The sequence below is a fragment of the Rhinoraja longicauda genome, chromosome 44 (assembly GCF_053455715.1).
Source record: "Rhinoraja longicauda isolate Sanriku21f chromosome 44, sRhiLon1.1, whole genome shotgun sequence".
In the NCBI taxonomy this organism is placed as follows: domain Eukaryota; kingdom Metazoa; phylum Chordata; class Chondrichthyes; order Rajiformes; family Arhynchobatidae; genus Rhinoraja; species Rhinoraja longicauda.
This window is the reverse complement of record NC_135996.1, coordinates 3,642,866-3,665,185: the sequence shown is the minus strand read 5'-3', so window position 1 is coordinate 3,665,185 and position 22,320 is coordinate 3,642,866. Positions and strand designations below refer to the sequence as shown.

Below are 22,320 nucleotides of genomic sequence, written 5' to 3'. Positions count from 1 at the left end.
CTCATTCCAATCAGCACCGTTGACCCGCCCCAGCCCCACCTCTATTGGCTGAGTGACCCGTGACCTGAGGTGGGGGGGATAGGGGAGGAGAGGGGGAGAGGGGGGTAGAGGAGGGGTGAGGGAGGAGCGGTCATGGAGAAAGGAGGGGAGAGGGAGGAGCGGAGGGGAGAGTGTCTCGAGGAAGGGAGGATATGGTACAGTAGGGGAAGATACAGAGGAGGGGGAGGGAGAGGATATGGTAGAGTAGAGGAAGATACAGAGGGGGAGGATATGGTACAGTCGGGGAAGATACAGAGGAGGGGGGAGGATATGGTACAGTAGGGGAAGATACAGAGGAGGGGGAGGGGAGGATAGGGTACAGTAGTGAAGATACAGAGGAGGGGGAGGGGAGGATATGGTACTGTAGGGGAAGATACAGAGGAAGGGGGGAGAGAAGGAGATAAGGGAGGGGGAAGTGATGGAGAAGGGGGAAAGGGACAGGAGGAGGGGGAAGTGGTGGGGTGGAGAGTGGGGGGAAGATACAGAGTGCAGAATATAGTCCTCGGCATTGTAGGGAATGTGGGGAACAGAGTGGAGGGCAAGGGGAGGAGGAGAAGGAGGGGGGATGTGGGGAGAGGGGGGGAATAAGGAGCAGATACGGGGAGAAGGTGGGGGGGGGGAGGCATCAGGTGGGCGTGCGGTCCCCCGGGGGAGGGCACGTGTGGCCATTCGGCCGGTCATTAACGTGCTGTTCTGTGGGCCCCAGGGGCCGGTGAGGATGGGAGGCCGCGGCCGGGGCCAGATGACCTTCAGCGTGGAGGTGGTGGGCATCGGGAGGGGAGAGGTTCTCCCCCCACCCACCCTGCAACCCCCTCCCCTCTACCCGGTAATTATGCCAGGGGAGCGGGCTAGTACGCCGTCCATTCTCCCCCCCATCCCCCCCCCCCCCCCCTCCTCTGTAATCATGTGTAAGAAGGAACTGCAGGTGCATTAACACATTAATAACTTGGATGAAGGGATTAAAAGTACCATTAGCAAATTTGCAGATGACACAAAGCTGGGTGGCAGTGTGAACTGTGAGGTTGCAGGGTGACTTGGACAGGTTGTGTGAGTGGGCGGATGCATGCCAGATGCAGTTTAATGTGGATAAGTGTGAGGTTATCCACTTTGGTGGTAAGAATAGTAAGGCAGAGTATTATCTGAATGGTGTCAAGTTAGGAAAAGGAGACGTACGACAAGATCTGGGTGTCCTAGTGCATCAGTCACTGAAAGGAAGCATGCAGGTACAGCAGGCAGTGAAGAAAGCCAATGGCACGTTGGCCTTCATAACAAGAGGAGTTGAGTATAGGAGCAAAGAGGTCCTTCTGCAGTTATACAGGGCCCTAGTGAGACCGCACCTGGAGTACTGTGTGCAGTTTTGGTCTCCAAATTTGAGGAAGGGTATTCTTGCTATTGAGGGCGTTCAGCGTAGGTTTACTAGGTTAATTCCCGGAATGGCGGGACTGTCATATCTTGAAAGACTGGAGCGACTAGGCTTGTATACACTGGAATTTAAAAGGATGAGAGGGGATCTTATCGAAACGTATAAGATTATTCAGGGGTTGGACACGTTAGAGGCAGGAAACATGTTCCCACTGTTGGGGGAGTCCAGAACCAGCGGCCACAGTTTAAGAATAAGGGGTAGGCCATTTAGAACGGAGATGAGGAAAAACGTTTTCAGTCAGAGAGTTGTGAATCTGTGGAATTCTCTGCCTCAGAAGGCAGTGGAGGCCAGTTCTTTGAATGCATTCAAGAGAGAGCTAGATAGAGCTCTTAAGGATAGCGGAGTCAGGGGGTATGGGGAGAAGGCAGGAACGGGGTACTGATTGAGAACGATCAGCCATGATCACATTGAATGGCGGTGCTGGCTCAAAGGGCCGAATGGCCTACTCCTGCACCTATGTTCTATTGAGCCATATATCATGGAATAATACCACTTCCTTCCAGAGACATGGTAAATCAAAGTCGTAGCAAAATATGGCACGGTGGCGCAGCGGTAGAGTTGCTGCCTTACAGCGAATGCAGCGCCTGAGACAGGTTCGATCCCGACTACGGGCGCCGTCTGTATGGAGTTTGTACGTTCTCCCCGTGACCTGCGTGGGTTTTCTCCGAGATCTTCGGTTTCCTGCCACACTCCAAAGACGTGCAGGTATGTAGGTTAATTGACTGGGTTAATGTAAAAATTGTCCCTAGTGTGTGTAGGATAATGTTAATGAGCGGGGATCGCTGGGCGGCGCGGACTCGGTGGGCCGAAGGGCCTGTTTCCGCGCTGTATCTCTAAATCTAAAAAGAAGAGCAATTTCCATGACAACACGCATTGACAAAATTGTGATTCCGCATGTACGAGAAGACATGTACACTGTGTACATGTTGCATTATAATAATGTGCTCTGTAATGTGTGTGAAAGAAGGACAAAGACAATTAACTACTAAATGCCATCTATTTAATGAAACAAACTCTACAACACAAACAAAAATGAAAAAACCAAAAAGTCTGAAACTTAACTCGAGTTGGCCGTCCGATTACAGTCCTTTATGAATCTGCATGCCCGGAAGCCATCTCGTTTATCCCAATTGCGTAGGTTTTAGATTTAGTTTCAATTTGTACTTCCCCGAAATGCCTTCGCTTTTTACATGTTCCATCGTATTTTACCGTTGTATCATCTTCTGTTGACGACATTCTACCGCTGCACCATAGAGAGCATCCTAACACATGGCATCCCTGTGTGGTACCTCAGCTGCACGGAGGCAGAGAGGAGAGCTCTTCAGCGGGTAGTCCATAGAGCTCAGAGGACCATCGGGACACAGTTACCAGCCTTGGAGGGCATCTACAACACACGATGCCTCAGAAAAGCCACCAGCATCCACAAAAGACTCTTCACACCCCTGCAACAGTCTGTTCGAACTCCTTCCATCGGGCAGACGATACAAGGCCTTCTACGCCCGCACCTCCAGACTCAGGAACAGCTTCATTCCCAGGGCCATAGCTGCTATGAACCGGTCCTGCTGAGCCAGATGGTCACATCGCACAGTGAACCGGCACAGATCTACTTGCACTTTATTCTGTTTTAAAACTGTTCTAATTTGTTTCGTTGGGTTGTTTAAATTAGTAATTAATACTGACTCGCTAATTAAATTATTGCATCGTATGGGAGGCGCATTCCCAATCTCGTTGTACCCCTGTACAATGACAATAAAGATATATTGTATTGTTTGGATTGTATTGTTAACACAATAGGTCAGGCAGCATCTCAGGAGAGTAGGAATGGGCGACCTTTGTCCCGCCCCCCTGACATCAGTCTGAAGAAGGGTCTCGACCCGAAACATCTTGCCTTTCAAGTTTTTCCTTTAAGATCTGATTCTCATTTTCCAGATGCTGAATTCGGCTTGGCTCTGATGAGTGCTGAGATGTGCTTGTATCCGATACTGAAACAGGAGACTGCTTTGTTTGCTGAAATAATCTTGCTTTTTTATGAGAATACATTAGACTGCTTTTCTGATTCTGTAGTTTTCTTACTCTATTCTTTAGCTTTGTAACCATTGCATTCAAATGCTTAATTGATGCACTTGGTTCTGTTTTCTTTCTTAAGCATCTAACTTCATTTTTCAATGGCTGGATTCTTTTCACCCTACGTTTCAGTTCTTGCTTGATGATACGATTCATCTTTCTTGTCAACTTCAGCATTTTTAAGTTTGAGTCCGATTCTTGTTCTGCCTTCATTAAATTGCACGAAACATTCTTCAGTTCTACTGACAAACTGTTCATAGTAAGTTTCAAACTCTCACAATCTGTGCACTGCTTTGGTTTAGATTTTTAAATTTTTTTAATATCAAAAAATACTTTATTCAGGTAATAAATATCGCTTACAAACCATCTTTTTTTAACAAACCCATCCGACATTTCCGGAGGTTACATTTACTTCCAAATTTACAGACCTTTACTTACATTTACAGACATTAACCCAGTATCCCTTATTTGGAGGGGCGTCTCTCTCCACCACACCCTGCCCCCCCATGTCCAGCAGCGGAAGGACCCTAGACTGTGGCCCTCCCCCACAGGGCCTTGGCGTTGGCTGCACCAAGCTTCAGTGCGTCCCTCAGCACGTACTCCTGCAGTCTGCAGCGGGCCAGTCGGCAACATTCCCCCACGGACAGCTCGCTCCGCTGGGAGGTGAACAAAGCTCGGGCAGACCAAAGAGCGTCTTTCACCGAGTTGATGACCTTCCAGCAGCACTCGATGTCCGTCTCCGAATGCGTCCCTGGGAACAGTCCGTAGATCACAGAGTCCTCTGTGATGGAGCTGCTCGGAATGAATCGTGACAGGGACCCCTGCAGACCTCTCCAGACTCTCTTGGTAAATCCACACTGTGAAGAGGTGGGCCACCGTCTCCTCTCCATAGCAGCCGTCCTGAAGGCAGCGTGCGCTGGTAGTGAGGTTCCGGCGGTGCAGGAAGGATCTGACTGGGAGGGCTCCTCTCACCGCCAGCCAAGCCAGGTCTTGGTGCTGGCTGGTGAGTTCTGGCGATGAGGCATTTTGCCAGACAAGCTGGGCAGTCTGCTCTGGGAACCACGCCACAGGATCCATGGAGTCATTCCCCTGCAGTGCCTGCAGGACGTTCTGTGCTGACCACTGCCCGATGGACTTGTGGTCAAAGGTGTTGGTCCGGAAGAACCTTTCCACGAGCGACAGATGGTTTGGCAATGTCCAGCTGACTGGCACATTGCGTGGCATCTGCGCCAGGCCCATCCTTCGCAACACCGGGGACAGGTAGAACCTCAGCAGGTAGTGGCACTTGGTGCCCACGTGCCTTGGCTCTACGCTCCGCCTGATGCAGCCACACACGAAGGTGGCCATCAGGATGAGGGCGACGTTGGGCACGCTTTTACCCCCGTTTTCTGCCGACTTGTGCACTGTGGCTCGTCGCACCCGGTCCATCGCCGACCCCCAGATGAAACGGAAGACGGCCCGGGTGATCCCCGTGGCGTAGGAGGGAGGGACGGGCCACACTTGCGCCAAGTACAGCAGCCCCGAGAGCACCTCACACCTGATGACCAGATTTTTTCCCCGTGATGGAGAGGGAGCGCTGCTTCCACAGCTCCAGCTTCTTCCCCACCTTGGCTATCCGCTCCAGCCAATTCTTGTTACATGCCTCAGCCTTCCCGAACCAGATCCCCAGCACCTTCAGGAAGTCAGGCTTGATGGTGAAGGGGATGGAAGATCGGTCAGACCAGTTGCCAAAGAGCATGGCATCGCTCTTCCTGCGGTTTACCCTGGCCCCCGTGGCCAACTCAAACTGGTCGCAGACGCTGATCAGTCTGCGGACCGACCCTGGATCCGAGCAGAAGACGGCGACATCGTCCATGTACAGGGAGGCCTTGACCTGAGTGCCCCCACTGCCTGGCAGTGTCACTCCTCTTATGCTCGCATCCTTCCTGATGGATTCGGCAAAGGGCTCAATGCAACAGACGAACAAGACAGGGGAGAGAGGGCAACCCTGCCTGACTCCAGACCTGACGGGGAAGCTGTCTGATTCCCACCCATTAATTTGGACTGCACTACAGATATCGGTATAGAGCAGTTGTATCCACTTCCTGATTCCCTCCCCAAAGCCCATTTTGGAGAGCACGTCCCTCATGTACGTGTGCGATATCCTGTCGAAGGCCTTCTCCTGGTCCAAGCTGACCAGGGCAGGCATCCACCCGTCTGTCCTGCATGTAGGCAATGGTGTCTCTCAGCAGCACCAGGCTGTCTGAGATTTTCCTCCCAGGTACAGCACAGGTTTGGTACAGGTGCATCACCTGTCCCAGGGCAGACTTGACCCGGTTGGCGAAGGCCTTAGACAGGATCTTGTAGTCTACATTTAACAATGTGATGGGTCTCCAATTCCTTATGTCATTCATCTCCCCCTTCTGCTTGTCGATTAGGGTGATGCTGCCCTTCCTCATAGAGTCTGACATGCTGCCGGCTAGAAGTATATCGTTGTACACTTCCAGCAGGTCCGGGCCCACCCAGTCCCACAGAGCCGAGTACAACTCTGCCGGTAAACCATCGCCTCCGGGAGTTTTACTCGAGTCAAAGGAACGGATGGAGCCAGTCAGCTCCTCCAGGGTCAGTGGTTGGTCCAGACTCTCCCGCTTGCTGTCGTCCAAGACTTCCGTGATGGAGGACAGGAAGTTCTGGGAGGCGGTGCTGTCTGTGGTCTTTACATCGTACAGTTCCTTATAAAAGGATCTGCAGATCTTGAGCATGTCTGTCTGCGAGGATGTTACCGAGCCGGCCTCCTCCCTAAGGCTTTTGATCACAGAGCTCCCCCTGTGAACCTTATGGAAGAAGAAACGTGAGCACGTCTCATCCTGCTCAACATGGCGGACCCTGGACCGGAAGATGATCTTGGAGGATTCAGAGATAAAGAGCCGAGCTTGCCGGCCCTTCAACTCTCTCAGTTCCTCCCTCACATCCACCCCTCTCTTCTGCAGAAGGAGCAGTTGCTGCAAATCTGTCTGGAGTTGACACAATTCCCTCTTACCCTGTCTTGCTCTCTGAACACCTTTGGAGACGAAGAACTTCTTGATGTTCTCCTTTGTTGCTTCCCACCAGAGTGTCGGGGAGTCAAAGAGGGGCCTCACAGTTCTCCAACATGCATAGTCCCTCTTTAGCTCCTCAATGTTCTCCGGGGTCAACAGCTCCAGCATTTTGTGAATAATTACCTTCGATTTGTACCAGCATCTGCAGTTATTTTCTTACACTATGCTCATGTACGTAACTCATCGTGTTCTGAGAGTTACGTACGTAAGATGCCGTTGGCAATCATGAAAAACGAATATATATCGGAGCGATATTCATTTGTTTCTACGATGCCCAAGCCAAGTAACAAAAACACATGGTCCACAATTCTTAACTCATCATACTTTAAAGCAAAGGAGACATACTGTGCCTACTTTGTTCTCCGTGTCCAAATCGTTACGTGCATAAGCAGGCTTCGTTCACCTACTGTTTTCATGCCTGGTGGAACCGTCAACTTATAAAAACAATAACATTGCTGTCTGGAACGAAACCGCGGGGAAGTGTAGTGTATCAATTTTCTGCTGATGGTGCTGGAGCCTGATGTCCCTTCGTGTCTTCCGAACGTCTGCTGGTTACGTACAGGAGACGTTCAATTGTCCAGCGTTATCTTCCTAATTACAATACAATACAATATAATATATCTTTATTGTCATTGTACAGGGGTACAACGAGATTGGGAATGCGCCTCCCATACGATGCAATAAATCAATTAGCTAGTCAGTATTAATTTAAACAACCCAATGAAACAAATTGGAACAGTTTTAAAACAGAATAAAGTGCAAGTAGATCTGTGCCGGTTCACTGTGCGATGTGACCATCCGGCTCAGCAGGACCGGTTCATAGCAGCTATGGCTCTGGGGATGAAGCTGTTCCTGAGTCTGGAGGTGCGGGCGTAGAAGGTCTTGTATCGTCTGCGCGATGGTAGAAGTTCGAACAGACTGTTGCAGGGGTGTGAAGAGTCTTTGTGGATGCAGGTGGCTTTTCTGAGGCATCGTGTGTTGTAGATGCCCTCCAAGGCCGGTAGCTGTGTTCCGATGGTCCACTGAGCTCTATGGACTACCCGCTGAAAAGCTCTCCTCTCTGCCTCCGTGCAGCTGAGATACCACACAGGGATGCCATGTGTTAGGATGCTCTCTATGTTGCAGGGGTAGAATGTCGTTAGCAGCTGTTGGGGTAGACCAGACTTCTTCAGTGTTCTCAGGTAGAACAGTCGTTGCTGTGCCTACTTGACCAGCGCAGCAGTGTTACATAGAAACATAGAAACATAGAAAATAGGTGCAAGAGTAGGCCATTCGGCCCTTCGAGCCTGCACCGCCATTCAATATGATCATGGCTGATCATCCAACTCAGTATCCCGTACCTGCCTTCTCTCCATATTCCCTGATCCCTTTAGCCACAAGGGCCACATCTAACTCCCTCTTTATAGCCAATGAACTGGCCTCAACTACCTTCTGTGGCAGAGAATTCCACAGATTCACCACTCTCTGTGTGAAAAAAAACGTTCTCATCTCGGTCCTAAAAGACTTCCCCCTTATCCTTAAACTGTGACCCCTTGTTCTGGACTTCCCCAACATCGGGAACAATCTTCCTGCATCTAGCCTGTCCAACCACTTAAGAATTTTGTAAGTTTCCATAAGATCCCCCCTCAATCTTCTAAATTCCAGCGAGTACAAGCCGAGTCTATCCAGTCTTTCTTCATATGAAAGTCCTGCCATCCCAGGAATCAATCTGTTGAACCTTCTCTGTACTTCATCTATGGCAAGAATGTCTTTCCTCAAATTAGGAGACCAAAACTGTACGCAATACTCCAGGTGTGGTCTCACCAATGCCATGTACAACTGCAGCAGAATACTGCTCCTATACTCAAATCCCCACGCTATGAATGCCAACATACCATTCGCTTTCTTCACTGCCTGCTGCACCTGCATGCCTACTTTCAATGACTGGTGTACCACGACACCCAGGTCTCGTTGCATCTCCCCTTCTACTAATCGGCCACCATTCAGGTAATAGTCTGCTTTCCTGTTCTTGCCACCAAAGTGGATAACCTCACATTTATCCACATTATACTGCATCTGCCATGCCTTTGCCCACTCACCTAACCTATCCAAGTCATGTTGCAGCCTCCTAGCATCCTCCTCACAGCTAACACTGCCCCCCAACTTCGTGTCATCCGCAAACCTGGAGATGTTGCATTCAATTCCCTCGTCCAAATCATTAATATATATTGTAAATAGCTGGGGTCCCAGCACCGAGCCTTGCGGTACCCCACTAGTCACTGCCTGCCATTCTGCAAAGGACCCGTTTATTCCTACTCTTTGCTTCCTGTCTGCCAGCCAGTTCTCTATCCACTTCAATACTGAACCCACAATACCGTGTGCTTTAAGTTTGCATACTAATCTCTTATGTGGGACCTTGTCGAAAGCCTTCTGGAAGTCCAGATATAACACATCCACTGGTTCTCCCTTATCCACTCTACTAGTTACATCCTCGAAAAATTCTATAAGATTCGTCAGACATGATTTACCTTTCATAAATCCATGCTGACTTTGTCAAATGATTTCACCACTTTCCAAATGTGCTGCTATCCCATCTTTAATAACTGACTCTAGCATTTTCCCCACTACCGATGTTAGACTAACTGGTCTGTAATTCCACGTTTTCTCTCTCCCTCCCTTTTTGGAAAGTGGGGTTACATTAGCTACCCTCCAATCCTCAGGAACTACTCCAGAATCCAGAGAGTTTTGAAAAATTATCACTAATGCATCCACTATTTCTGGGGCTACCTCCTTAAGCACTCTGGGATGCAGCCTATCTGGCCCTGGGGATTTATCGGTCTTTAATCCATTCAATTTACCTAACGCCACTTCCCGACTAACCTGAATTTCACTCAGTTCCTCCCTCTCATTTGACCCCCTGGTCCCCTGCTATTTCCGGCAGATTATTTATGTCTTCCTTAGTGAAGACAGAACCAAAGTAGTTATTCAATTGGTCTGCCATGTCCTTGTTCCCCTTGATCAATTCACCTGTTTCTGACTGCAAGGGACCTACATTTGTTTTAACTAATTTTTTTCTCTTCACATATCTATAAAAGCGTTTGCAGTCAGTTTTTATGTTCCCTGCCAGTTTTCTTTCATAATCTATGTTCCCTTTCCTAATTAAGCCCTTTATCCTCCTCTGCTGGACTCTGAATTTGTCCCAGTCCTCTGGTAGGATGCTTTTTCTTGCTAATTTGTCCGCTTCATCTTTTGTTTTGATACTATCCCTAATCTCCCTTGTTAGCCACGGATGCACTACCTTCCCTGATTTATTCTTTTGCCAAACTGGGATGAACAATTGTTGTAGTTCATCCATGCGGTCTTTAAATGCCTTCCATTGCATATCCACCGTCAACCCTTTAAGAATCAATTGCCAGTCTATCTTGGCCAATTCACGTCTCATGCCCTCAAAGTTACCTCTCCTTAAGTTCAGAACCGTTGTTTCTGAATTAACTAAGTCACTCTCCATCCTAATGAAGAACTCAACCATATTATGGTCACTCTTGCCCAAGGGGCCACGCACATCAAGACTGCTAACTAACCCTTCCTCATTACTCACTATCCAGTCTAGAATAGCCTGCTCTCTCGTTGGTTCCTCTACATGTTGGCTTAGAAAACTATCCCGTATACATTCCAAGAAATCCACTTCCTCAGCACCTCTGCCAATTTGATTCACCCAATCCATATGTAGATTGAAATCACCCATTATAACTGTTTTACCTTTGTTGCACGCATTTCTAATTTCCTCTTTGATGCCATCCCCAACTCTACTATTATTGTTAGGTGGCCTATACACAACTCCCACTAGCGTTTTCTGCCCCTTAGTGTTTCGCAGCTCTACCCATATCGATTCCACATCCTCCAAGCTAATGTCCTTCCTTTCTATTGTGTTATTGGACCATGTTAGGTCCTCCGAAATGTGAGTGCCCAGAAACTTGAAGCATTTACGCAGCGTATTGAAAGGTAAGATTTTGTTTGTATTTTACATGTATTTTGGGGGTTACACTAGGATGAATTTTGATGTTTCGTTCGACATGTGGCCCCACATATTGATTTTGGTGTTGTACATACCTAACATGATTCTAGATCGCTTGACGTGTCGGGTGTTTGCACTCATCCACTTTAATTCGTAAAATAAGTAGTGTAACAATTAAGTAATATTTGTACGAGAGGTATCGGGTGTATGACCAAAGTCACATTAAATTCTTGTTTAAATGTATTTGTCAGTAGATCTAGGGATCTAGGACGGCACGGTGGCGCAGCGGTAGAGTTGCTGCCTTACAGCGAATGCAGCGCCGGAGACTCAGGTTCGATCCTGACTACCGGCGCCGTCTGTACGGAGTTTGCACGTTCTCCCCATGGCCTGCGTGGGTTTTCTCCGAGATCTTCGGTTTCCTCCCACACTCCAAAGACGATCAGGTTTGTAGGTTAATTGGCTGGGTAAATGTAAAAATTGTCCCTAGTGTGTGTAGGATAGTGTTAATGTGCGGGGATCGCTGGGCGGCGCGGACCCGGTGGGCCGAAGGGCCTGTTTCCGCGCTGTATCTCTAAATGTAAAAATCTAAATCTAAAAAAATCTAAAACTGGCTATCATCGGCAGGGCTTCGACACGCTTAGTTACTGCCGCGGCAATGTTTGCGCCAGGTTATACATTGGGCAAACAATGCAACAGCGGTAAATAAGCGTGCCGATGCCCTGTTTTACCCTCGTGGTCAATCTATACCTCTGTGTGATGTAGCAGGTAGTTCAATATGACCAGTAATACAATCCAAAGACAAGCAATAGTAAGCTCTTGCCACTCCTGCACTGTAATATTAAGAAGGTTAATCAGTAGACAACTCCATTTTATATTACATAAATTCATTCTTCCATATTATGAATCGAATTTTACACACACCATTGTATGCCACATATTGGTGTCCTCGTTACGTACGTGATATTGCCATCAAACAAACTGTTATCCTTAAACTGGAAAGTATTACTATTTAAAAAGCCAACAATTGAGAGGAGAACATTGCTCTGAAGTGAATATTAAAAGGTTATTTGATGTACTGCATTCAGAAATGGAACTAAACTTAATCTTTCCTTGCATAGATAATGTACGTAATGATGTCCTCTAATCAATCTAGTATTACACAGCCATAATTAGGTTAGACGTTTACTGTCCAATTTGATTGTGGACCTCCATGGATAGGATGTATAACTACACTTTAATGAATTAGAAAAAATAAGTTCTACCTTTACAATCAAATGCCATTGAGACACCATGTTACATACATTAATACTTGTGTGGTAAATTTTACATTACCTGAAAAGACTACTTGTGGTTGTGGAACTATGTTCTTTCTATTTGATAGAGTCAGACGGTTGTTAAACTTGTAAATAAATGTGTTTGCATTGATTTGTGCAACAATTAATTTTGGGGTGTCTATGTCACGTTTCCATGTCCCAGTATCAACAGACAATAGACAATAGGTGCAGGAGGAGGCCATTCGGCCCCTCGAGCCAGCACCGTCATTCAATGTGATCATGGCTGATCATTCTCAATCAGTACCCCGTTCCTGCCTTCTCCCACACCCCCTGACTCCGCTATCCTTAAGAGCTCTATCTAGCTCTCTCTTGAATGCATTCAGAGAACTGGTCTCCACTGCCTTCTGAGGCAGAGAATTCCACAGATTCACAACTCTCTGACTGAAAAAGTTTTTCCTCATCTCCGTTCTAAATGGCCTACCCCTTATTCTTAAACTGTGGCCGCTGGTTCTGGACTCCCCCAACATTGGGAACATGTTTCCTGCCTCTAACGTGCCCAACCCCTTAATAATCTTATATGTTTCAATAAGATCCCCTCTCATCCTTCTAAATTCCAGTGTATACAAGCCCAGTCGCTCCAGTCTTTCAACATATGACATTCCCGCCATTGCGGGAATTAACCTGGAGAACCTACGCTTCAATCTAGCAAGAATATCCTTCCTCAAATTTGGAAACCAAAACTGCACACAGTACTCCAGGTGCGGTCTCACTAGGGCCCTGTACTACTGCAGAAGGACCTCTTTGCTCCTATACTCAACTCCTCTTGTTATAAAGGCCAACATTCCATTGGCTTTCTTCACTGCCTGCTGTACCTGCATGCTTCCTTTCAGTGACTGATGCAGTAGGACACCCAGATCTCGTTGCACGTCCCCTTTTCCTAACTTGGCACCATTCAGGTAATACTCTGCCTTCCTATGCTTACCACCAAAGTGGATAACCTCACACTTATCCACATTAAACTGCATCTGCCATGCATCCGCCCACTCACACAACCTGTCCAAGTCACCCTGCAACCTCATAGCATCTTCCTCACAGCTCAAACTGCCACCCAGCTTTGTGTCATCTGCAAATTTGCTAATGGCACTATTAATCCCTTCATCCAAGTCATATCATATCATATTTATATACATATGTATGTGACAAATAAACTTGACTTGACTTGGTTGCTGGGGGCAGCTCCCAGGATGCCGCCAAAATGCTGTCCCTCGCAAATTCAGTTTTGTTTTCGCATCAAATATAATTTTTTCTGCTGGATTGCCAGAAAAATTATGGTTATATTCTTAAAGACAATTAATATGCACGTCTAAATAAGCGTCAATTAAAATCAGATAAGATTCATATACTCAAAAATACACGCGCCAAAAACTTCCCGGGTTTTATTATCTGAATGGTGGCCGATTAGGAAAAGGGGAGATGCAACGAGACCTGGGTGTCGTGGTACACCAGTCATTGAAAGTAGGCATGCAGGTGCAGCAGGCAGTGAAGAAAGCGAATGGTATGTTGGCATTCATAGCGAGGGAATTTGAGTATAGGAGCAGGGAGGTTCTGCTGCAGTTGTACAGGGCTTTGGTGAGACCACACCTGGAGTATTACGCACAGTTTTGGTCTCCGAATCTGAGGAAAGACATTCTTGCCATAGAGGGAGTACAGAGAAGGTTCACCAGATTGATTCCTGGGATGGCAGGACTTTCATATGAAGAAAGACTGGATAGACTCGGCTTGTACTCGCTGGAATTTAGAAGATTGAGGGGGGATCTTATAGAAACTTACAAAATTCTTAAGGGGCTGGACAGGCTAGGTGCAGGAAGATTGTTCCCGATGTTGGGGAAGTCCAGAACAAGGGGGTCATAGTTTAAGGATAAGGGGGAAGTCTTTTAGGACCGAGATGAGAAAGTTTTTTTTCACACAGAGCGTGGTGAATCTGTGGAATTCTCTGCCACAGAAGGTAGTTGAGGCCTCATTATAGATGAGGCTCTCACTAGGGTCTCTTCTACATCCCGCAGCTCCGCTCATGCTCCCCATCCCCCCACTCGCAACAAGGACAGGATCCCCCTCGTTCTCACCTTCCACCCCACCAGCCAGCGGATCCAACATATCATCCACCAACATTTCCGTCACCTACAATAGGACCCCACCACTGGCCATATCTTCCCATCCCCTCCCCTCTCTGCGTTCCGCAGAGACCGTTCCCTCCGCAACTCCCTAGTCCACTCGTCCCTTCCTACCCAAACCACCCTAACCCCGGGCACTTTCCCTTGCAACCGCACGAGATGCAACACCTGTCCCTTTACCTCCCCCCTCAACTCCATCAAAGGACCCAAACAGTCTTTCCAGGTGAGACAGAGGTTCACCTGCACCTCCTCCAACCTCATCTATTGCATCCGCTGCTCTAGATGTCAACTTATCTATATCGGCGAAACCAAGCGCAGGCTCGGCGATCGCTTCGCTGAACACCTGCGCTCGGTCCGCATTAACGCAACTGATCTCCCGGTGGCCCAGCACTTTAACTCCCCCTCCCATTCCCAGTCTGACCTTTCTGTCATGGGCCTCCTCCAGTGCCATAGTGAGGCCCACCGGAAATTGGAGGAACAACACCTCATATTTCGCCTGGGCAGTTTGCGGTCCGGTGGTATGATCGTTGACTTCTCCAACTTCAGATAGCTCCTCTGTCCCTCCCTTCCCCTCCTCCTTCCCAGATCTCCCTCTATCTTCCTGTCTCCACCTATATCCTTCCTTTGTCCCACCCCCGACATCAGTCTGAAGAAGGGTCTCGACCCGAAACGTCACCCATTCCTTCTCTCCCGAGATGCTGCCTGACCTGCTGAGTTACTCCAGCATTTTGTGAATAAATCGATTTGTACCAGCATCTGCAGTTATTTTCTTATACTACAGGTAGTTGAGGCCAGTTCATTGGCTATATTTAAGAGGGAGTTAGATGTGGCCCTTGTGGCTAAAGAGATCAGGGGGTATGGAGAGAAGGCAGGTACTGAGCTGGATGATCAGCCATGATCATATTGAATGGCGGTGCGTACAGGCTCGAAGGGCCGAATGGCCTACTCCTGCACCTATGTTTCTATGTAGCGGCTTTCAAAATGGACGCCGATTGACATCAGTGGCCCGCCAAAAGGTCACAGCGGGGTCAGGCAGATGTTCTGGGACAACAGACCCACACCTGGCTGTCTGTCTGTCAGCGACACGCGCAGCGCCCTCTGGCAGTCTGGCAAGTCCCTGCACCCACTGAGGCCGGTGGGCGGGACTGGTACGCGAGTAACGGTTTACATGGCCAATGGGGAAGGATCTGGGGGCGGGTCCGCGGCCGCTGATTGGGAGGACTGGGCGGGACTACACTGCGAGGGACGGGTTACTCAGCCAATAGGGAAGGATCTTGGACGTGTCGGCGGCCGCTGATTAGACGGAGTGATGCCAGGTGGGTGGGATTGGTAGCTGAGTGACGGGTCACTCGACCAATAGATATGGAGCTATACCGGGTCGCGGCCGCTGAATGGACGGCGCCTGATCGCAGGGCGGGACATTGACCTGCGTGACAGATCAGTCGGCCAATGGAGAAGGGAGGAGCTGGGGCAGGAGACCGCTGCCGTTGATTGTTCACTCTGAGGCGTGTGGGCGGGACTTTAACTCGAGTGACGGGTCGCTAGACCAATGGGAAGGGAGTGAGCGGGAGGGGCGGGATTTTCCCCAAAAAACTGCAGCTGTTGCAAATCTGATTCTCTTTTAAAAAAGAACACATGAAATAAGCAGCAGTTCCAAATATTCAACGTTTATTTCAAACTTGCTGTTTCTTTGGTTGCTTTTGAAACACTTTGTGATGTTCATTATAACTTCAGTAAACCGATCTTTTCTTTTGAGTTCAGTCTCTATGGTTTTGCATCATCTGCTCATTGTGACCATTGACCACCGAAAGGATGGCAGTTGTTGCACTGCTTTTGTTCTGCGGTTTTCACCACGGTGACCATTGTCGACGTGGAACTTCATCACAATGGAATTGTTCCCCAACCAATAAATAGCAGCAACCGCTGAAGATCCTTCACTCAGACACAGCTCCGTCTCCTCTGAGTGTCACTGAAGATGTTTTCCTCGTGGTTCAATTACATCATGAACGGATTCAGAAATCCTCAGGACTGCGGACCAGGTGACCGCTGTGAAGGCGAAGGAACCGCACACGCTGACAACGAGGAAGACAAACCGGGTGCAAGTAATGGCCAGCACAACACCACTCCAGCAGTAATAATCCATGATTTGGAGAGTGGAGGAATCGCTGCTGGTGGAGACGAGGCGAAACTGCCTCAGGAGGTGGCAGGACCATCTAAGGCAATGGCAGAGGGTCAGCCTGAGAAAGGCTCTCTGTCATTTGGTGTCCACTATCCTGTTGCAGAACTGAGGCAGATGAGAGAAGGGAAAGAACATTCTGCCGAGGCAATACTGCAGCCTGGTAAGCATGGTCACAGCGTGGAGCAACTGGAAGGGACTGTGCCCGACACAGACACAACAACTGTCGGGGAGAGCAGTGTCAAGAGCGCTCCCCTTCCAAGGCCGGTAGATGACAGCTCCATCACCCTTGAATATCCAAAGAGGAAACCTGCCATCTTCCACCGCCCCACTCCAAAACGGACAGTCGTGCATAAAGAGACTGTAAGACAAAGTATCCGGTTGCAATCCATTGCCATTGGTTTTAGCACCTGGAGACCCGGCTCCATCACTTCGATCTATAAGCACGAGAGAAGCTGGGGCATGGAGAAGCTGAGAATACAAAAAACTTTCAGTATAGCTGCAAATATGTATTAGTTGGTTTTTTTTTTGGAATAGTAATAATAATACTAATAACAATAGTAATAATAGTAATAATAATAATACTAATAATAGTAATAATAATACTACTAATAATAATAATAATAGTAACAATAATACTAATAATAATAGTAATAATAGCAATAATAATACTACTAATAATAGTAATAATAATAATACTAATAATAATAATACTAATAATAGTAATAACAGTAATAATACTAATAATAATAATACTAATAATAGTAACAATAATACTACTAATAATAATAATACTAATAATAATACTAATAATAATACTAATAATAATACTAATACTAGTAACTTGTAACAATGTTGACAGTAATAAAAATATTTACCGTTACATTCAGTTGTCATTCCTTGATGGGTGCGGGGGTGTTGCTTGTCGTCTCTCCATCCCCATTGGTCTAGTGTCCCGTCACTCGGGTCAAAGTCCCGCCCACCGGCCGAACTCCGCCCAATCAGCGGCCGCGGACCCGCCAGAAAGCCCGCCCCTCGCTGTTCCCCATTAGCTGAGTGACCCGTCCATTCAGCGGCCGAGGACCCGCCATAGATCCTTCACTATTGGCCAAGTGACCCGTCACTCAGCCGCAAATCCCGCCCAACTTGCATCACGTCTAATCAGCGACCGCGGACACGCCCATGGGACCTTCCCTATTGGCCAAGAAACCCGTCACTCGGGTCAATGTCCCGCCCACCGGTAACGGTCACCGTCGATTCAGCGGCCGCGGACCCGCCCCCTGCCCCACCTCTATTGGCTGAGTAACTCGTCACTCGGGTCAATATCCCGCCTACCTGTCACATTCAACGGGCATTCAGCTCCTTCCCTGTTGGCCGAGTGGCCCGTCATTCGCAAACCAGTCCCGCCCACCGGGACGGGACGTCCATTCAACGGCCGCGGACCCGCCCCAGATCCTTCCCTATTGGCCGAGTCACTCGTCGCTCAGCCGCCAATCCCGGACACCTCGCATCACTCCGCCCAATCAGCGGCCGCGGACCCGCCCCTGCCCCATCTCTATTGGCTGAGTGACCCGTCACTCTGGTCAATGTCCCGCCTACCTGTCACGCCCCGTCCATTCAACGGCCGCGGACCCGCCCCAGCTCCGTCCCTATTGACCGAGTGACCCGTCATTTGCGGACCAGTCCCGCCCACCGGCCGCACTCCGCCCATTCAGCGGCCGCGGCCCCGCATCCTTCCCCATTGGCTGAGTCACCCGTCGCTCGCGGACCAGTCCCGCCCACGAGCCTCACTCATTCCAATCAGCGGCCGATGACCCGCCCTTGCCCCAACCCTATTGGATGAATGACCCGTCACTCGCGCCATTGTCCCGCCCACCTGCCACGCTCCGTCCAATCAGCGGCCGTAGACCCGCCCCAGATCCTTCCCCATTGGACAATATAACCGTCACTCAGCCGCCAATCCCGGCCACTTCGCATCACTCCGCCCAATCAGCTGCCGCGGACCCGATCCAGCTCCATCTATATTGGCCAATTAACCCGTCACTCAGCTCCCAGTCCCGCCCACGAGCCTCACTCATTCCAATCAGCACCGTTGACCCGCCCCAGCCCCACCTCTATTGGCTGAGTGACCCGTGACCTGAGGTGGGGGGGATAGGGGAGGAGAGAGGGAGAGGGGGAGAGGGGGGTAGAGGAGGGTAGATGGGGGTAGAGGAGGGGTGAGGGAGGAGCGGTCATGGGGAAAGGAGGGGAGAGGGAGGAGGGGAGAGGGTCTCGAGGAAGGGAGGATATGGTACAGTGGGGGAAGATACAGAGGAGGGGGAGGGAGAGGATATGGTAGAGTAGAGGAAGATACAGAGGGGGAGGATATGGTAGAGTAGGCGAAGATACAGAGGAGGGGGAGGGAGAGGATATGGTAGAGTAGAGGAAGATACAGAGGGGGAGGATATGGTACAGTCGGGGAAGATACAGAGGAGGGGGGAGGATATGGTACAGTAGGGGAAGATACAGAGGAGGGGGAGGGGAGGATAGGGTACAGTAGTGAAGATACAGAGGAGGGGGAGGGGAGGATATGGTACTGTAGGGGAAGATACAGGAGGGGGGATATGGTACTGTAGGGGAAGATACAGAGGAGGGGGGGAGAGAAGGAGATAAGGGAGGGGGAAGTGATGGAGAAGGGGGAAAGGAACAGGAGGAAGGGGAAGTGGTGGGGTGGAGAGTGGGGGGAAGATACAGAGTGCAGAATATAGTCCTCGGCATTGTAGGGAATGTGGGGAACAGAGAGTGGAGGGCAAGGGGAGGAGGAGAAGGAGGGGGGATGTGGGGAGAGGGGGAAATAAGGAGCAGATACAGGGAGAAGGTTGGGGGGGGGGAGGCATCAGGTGGGCGTGCGGTCCCCCGGGGGAGGGCACGTGTGGCCATTCGGCCGGTCATTAACGTGCTGTTCTGTGGGCCCCAGGGGCCGGTGAGGATGGGAGGCCGCGGCCGGGGCCAGATGACCTTCAGCGTGGAGGTGGTGGGCATCGGGAGGGGAGAGGTTCTCCCCCCACCCACCCTGCAACCCCCTCCCCTCTACCCGGTAATTATGCCAGGGGAGCGGGCTAGTACGCCGTCCATTCTCCCCCCCATCCCCCCCCCCCCCCCCCCCTCCTCTGTAATCATGTGTAAGAAGGAACTGCAGGTGCATTAACACATTAATAACTTGGATGAAGGGATTAAAAGTACCATTAGCAAATTTGCAGATGACACAAAGCTGGGTGGCAGTGTGAACTGTGAGGTTGCAGGGTGACTTGGACAGGTTGTGTGAGTGGGCGGATGCATGGCAGATGCAGTTTAATGTGGATAAGTGTGAGGTTATCCACTTTGGTGGTAAGAATAGTAAGGCAGAGTATTATCTGAATGGTGTCAAGTTAGGAAAAGGAGACGTACGACAAGATCTGGGTGTCCTAGTGCATCAGTCACTGAAAGGAAGCATGCAGGTACAGCAGGCAGTGAAGAAAGCCAATGGCACGTTGGCCTTCATAACAAGAGGAGTTGAGTATAGGAGCAAAGAGGTCCTTCTGCAGTTATACAGGGCCCTAGTGAGACCGCACCTGGAGTACTGTGTGCAGTTTTGGTGTCCAAATTTGAGGAAGGGTATTCTTGCTATTGAGGGCGTGCAGCGTAGGTTTACTAGGTTAATTCCCGGAATGGCGGGACTGTCATATCTTGAAAGACTGGAGCGACTAGGCTTGTATACACTGGAATTTAAAAGGATGAGAGGGGATCTTATCGAAACGTATAAGATTATTCAGGGGTTGGACACGTTAGAGGCAGGAAACATGTTCCCACTATTGGGGGAGTCCAGAACCAGCGGCCACAGTTTAAGAATAAGGGGTAGGCCATTTAGAACGGAGATGAGGAAAAACGTTTTCAGTCAGAGAGTTGTGAATCTGTGGAATTCTCTGCCTCAGAAGGCAGTGGAGGCCAGTTCTTTGAATGCATTCAAGAGAGAGCTAGATAGAGCTCTTAAGGATAGCGGAGTCAGGGGGTATGGGGAGAAGGCAGGAACGGGGTACTGATTGAGAACGATCAGCCATGATCACATTGAATGGCGGTGCTGGCTCAAAGGGCCGAATGGCCTACTCCTGCACCTATGTTCTATTGAGCCATATATCATGGAATAATACCACTTCCTTCCAGAGACATGGTAAATCAAAGTCGTAGCAAAATATGGCACGGTGGCGCAGCGGTAGAGTTGCTGCCTTACAGCGAATGCAGCGCCTGAGACAGGTTTGATCCTGACTACGGGCGCCGTCTGTATGGAGTTTGTACGTTCTCCCCGTGACCTACGTGGGTTTTCTCCGAGATCTTCGGTTTCCTCCAACACACCAAAGACGTGCAGGTATGTAGGTTAATTGACTGGGTAAATGTAAAAATTGTCCCTAGTGTGTGTAGGATAATGTTAATGAGCGGGGATCGCTGGGCGGCGCGGACTCGGTGGGCCGAAGGGCCTGTTTCCGCGCTGTATCTCTAAATCTAAAGAAAAAGACCAGTTTCCTTGACAACACGCATTGGCAAAATTGTGATTCCGCATGTACGAGAAGACATGTACACTGTGTACATGTTGCATTATAATAATGTGCTCTGTAATGTGTGTGAAAGAAGGACAAAGACAATTAACTACTAAATGCCATCTATTTAATTAAACAAACTCTACAATACAAACAAAAATGAAAAAAACTAAAAAGTCTGAAACTTAACTCGAGTTGGCCGTCCGATTACAGTCCTTTATGAATCTGCATGCCCGGAAGCCATCACGTTTATCCCAATTGCGTAGGTTTTAGATTTAGTTTCAATTTGTACTTCCCCGAAATGCCTTCGCTTTTTACATGTTCCATCGTATTTTATCGTTGTATCATCTTCTGTTGACGACATTCTACCGCTGCACCATAGAGAGCATCCTAACACATGGCATCCCTGTGTGGTACCTCAGCTGCACGGAGGCAGAGAGGAAAGCTCTTCAGCGGGTAGATAGAGCTCAGAGGACCATCGGAACACAGTTACCAGCCTTGGAGGGCATCTACAACACACGATGCCTCAGAAAAGCCACCAGCATTCACAAAGGCTCTTCACACCCCCGCAACAGTCTGTTCGAACTTCTACCGTCGGGCAGACGATACAAGGCCTTCTACGCCCGCACCTCCAGACTCAGGAACAGCTTCATCCCCAGGGCCATAGCTGCTATGAACCGGTCCTGCTGAGCCGGATGGTCACATCGCACAGTGAACCGGCACAGATCTACTTGCACTTTATTCTGTTTTAAAACTGTTACAATTTGTTTTGTTGGGTTGTTTAAATTAATAATTAATACTGACTCGCTAATTAAATTATTGCATCGTATGGGAGGCGCATTCTCAATCTCGTTGTACCCCTGTACAATGACAATAAAGATATATTGTATTGTATTGTATTGTTAACACAATAGGTCAGGCAGCATCTCGGGAGAGAAGGAATGGACGACGTTTGTCCCGCCCCCCTGACATCAGTCTGAAGAAGGGTCTCGACCCGAAACATCACCCATTCCTTCTCTCCTGAGATGCTGCCTGACCTGCTGAGTTACTCCAACACTTTGTGAATAAATACCTTCGATTTGTACCAGCATCTGCAGTTATTTTCTCACACTATGCTCATGTACGTAACTCATCGTGTCCTGAGAGTTACGTACGTAAGATGCCGTTGGCAATCATGAAAAACGAATATATATCGGAGCGATATTCATTTGTTTCTACGATGCCCAAGACAAGTAAAAAAAACACATGTTCCTCAATTCTTAACTCAGCATACTTTAAAGCAAAGGAGACATACTGTGCCAACTTTGTTCTCCGTGTCCAAATCGTTACGTGCATAAGCAGGCTTCGTTCACCTACTGTTTTCATGCCTGGTGGAACCGTCAACTTATAAAAACAATAACATTGCTGTCTGGAACGAAACCGCGGGGAAGTGTAGTGTATCAATTTTCTGCTGATGGTGCTGGAGCCTGATGTCCCTTCGTGTCTTCCGAACGTCTGCTGGTTACGTACAGGAGACGTTCAATTGTCCAGCGTTATCTTCCTAATTACAATA

General features: G+C 49.0%; 1 protein-coding gene across 1 annotated transcript in view; it reads left to right on the top strand.

Moving 5' to 3' along the window:
• Nucleotides 1-757: 757 nt before the first annotated feature.
• LOC144612395 (uncharacterized) overlaps nt 758-22,320 on the top strand; it is a 34,943-nt gene continuing 13,380 nt past the window's right edge. The window contains exons 1-2 of the mRNA XM_078431994.1: nt 758-865; nt 10,529-10,584. Coding sequence (XP_078288120.1) covers nt 758-865; nt 10,529-10,584 — 164 coding nt within the window. The remainder of the gene's footprint in view (nt 866-10,528; nt 10,585-22,320) is intronic.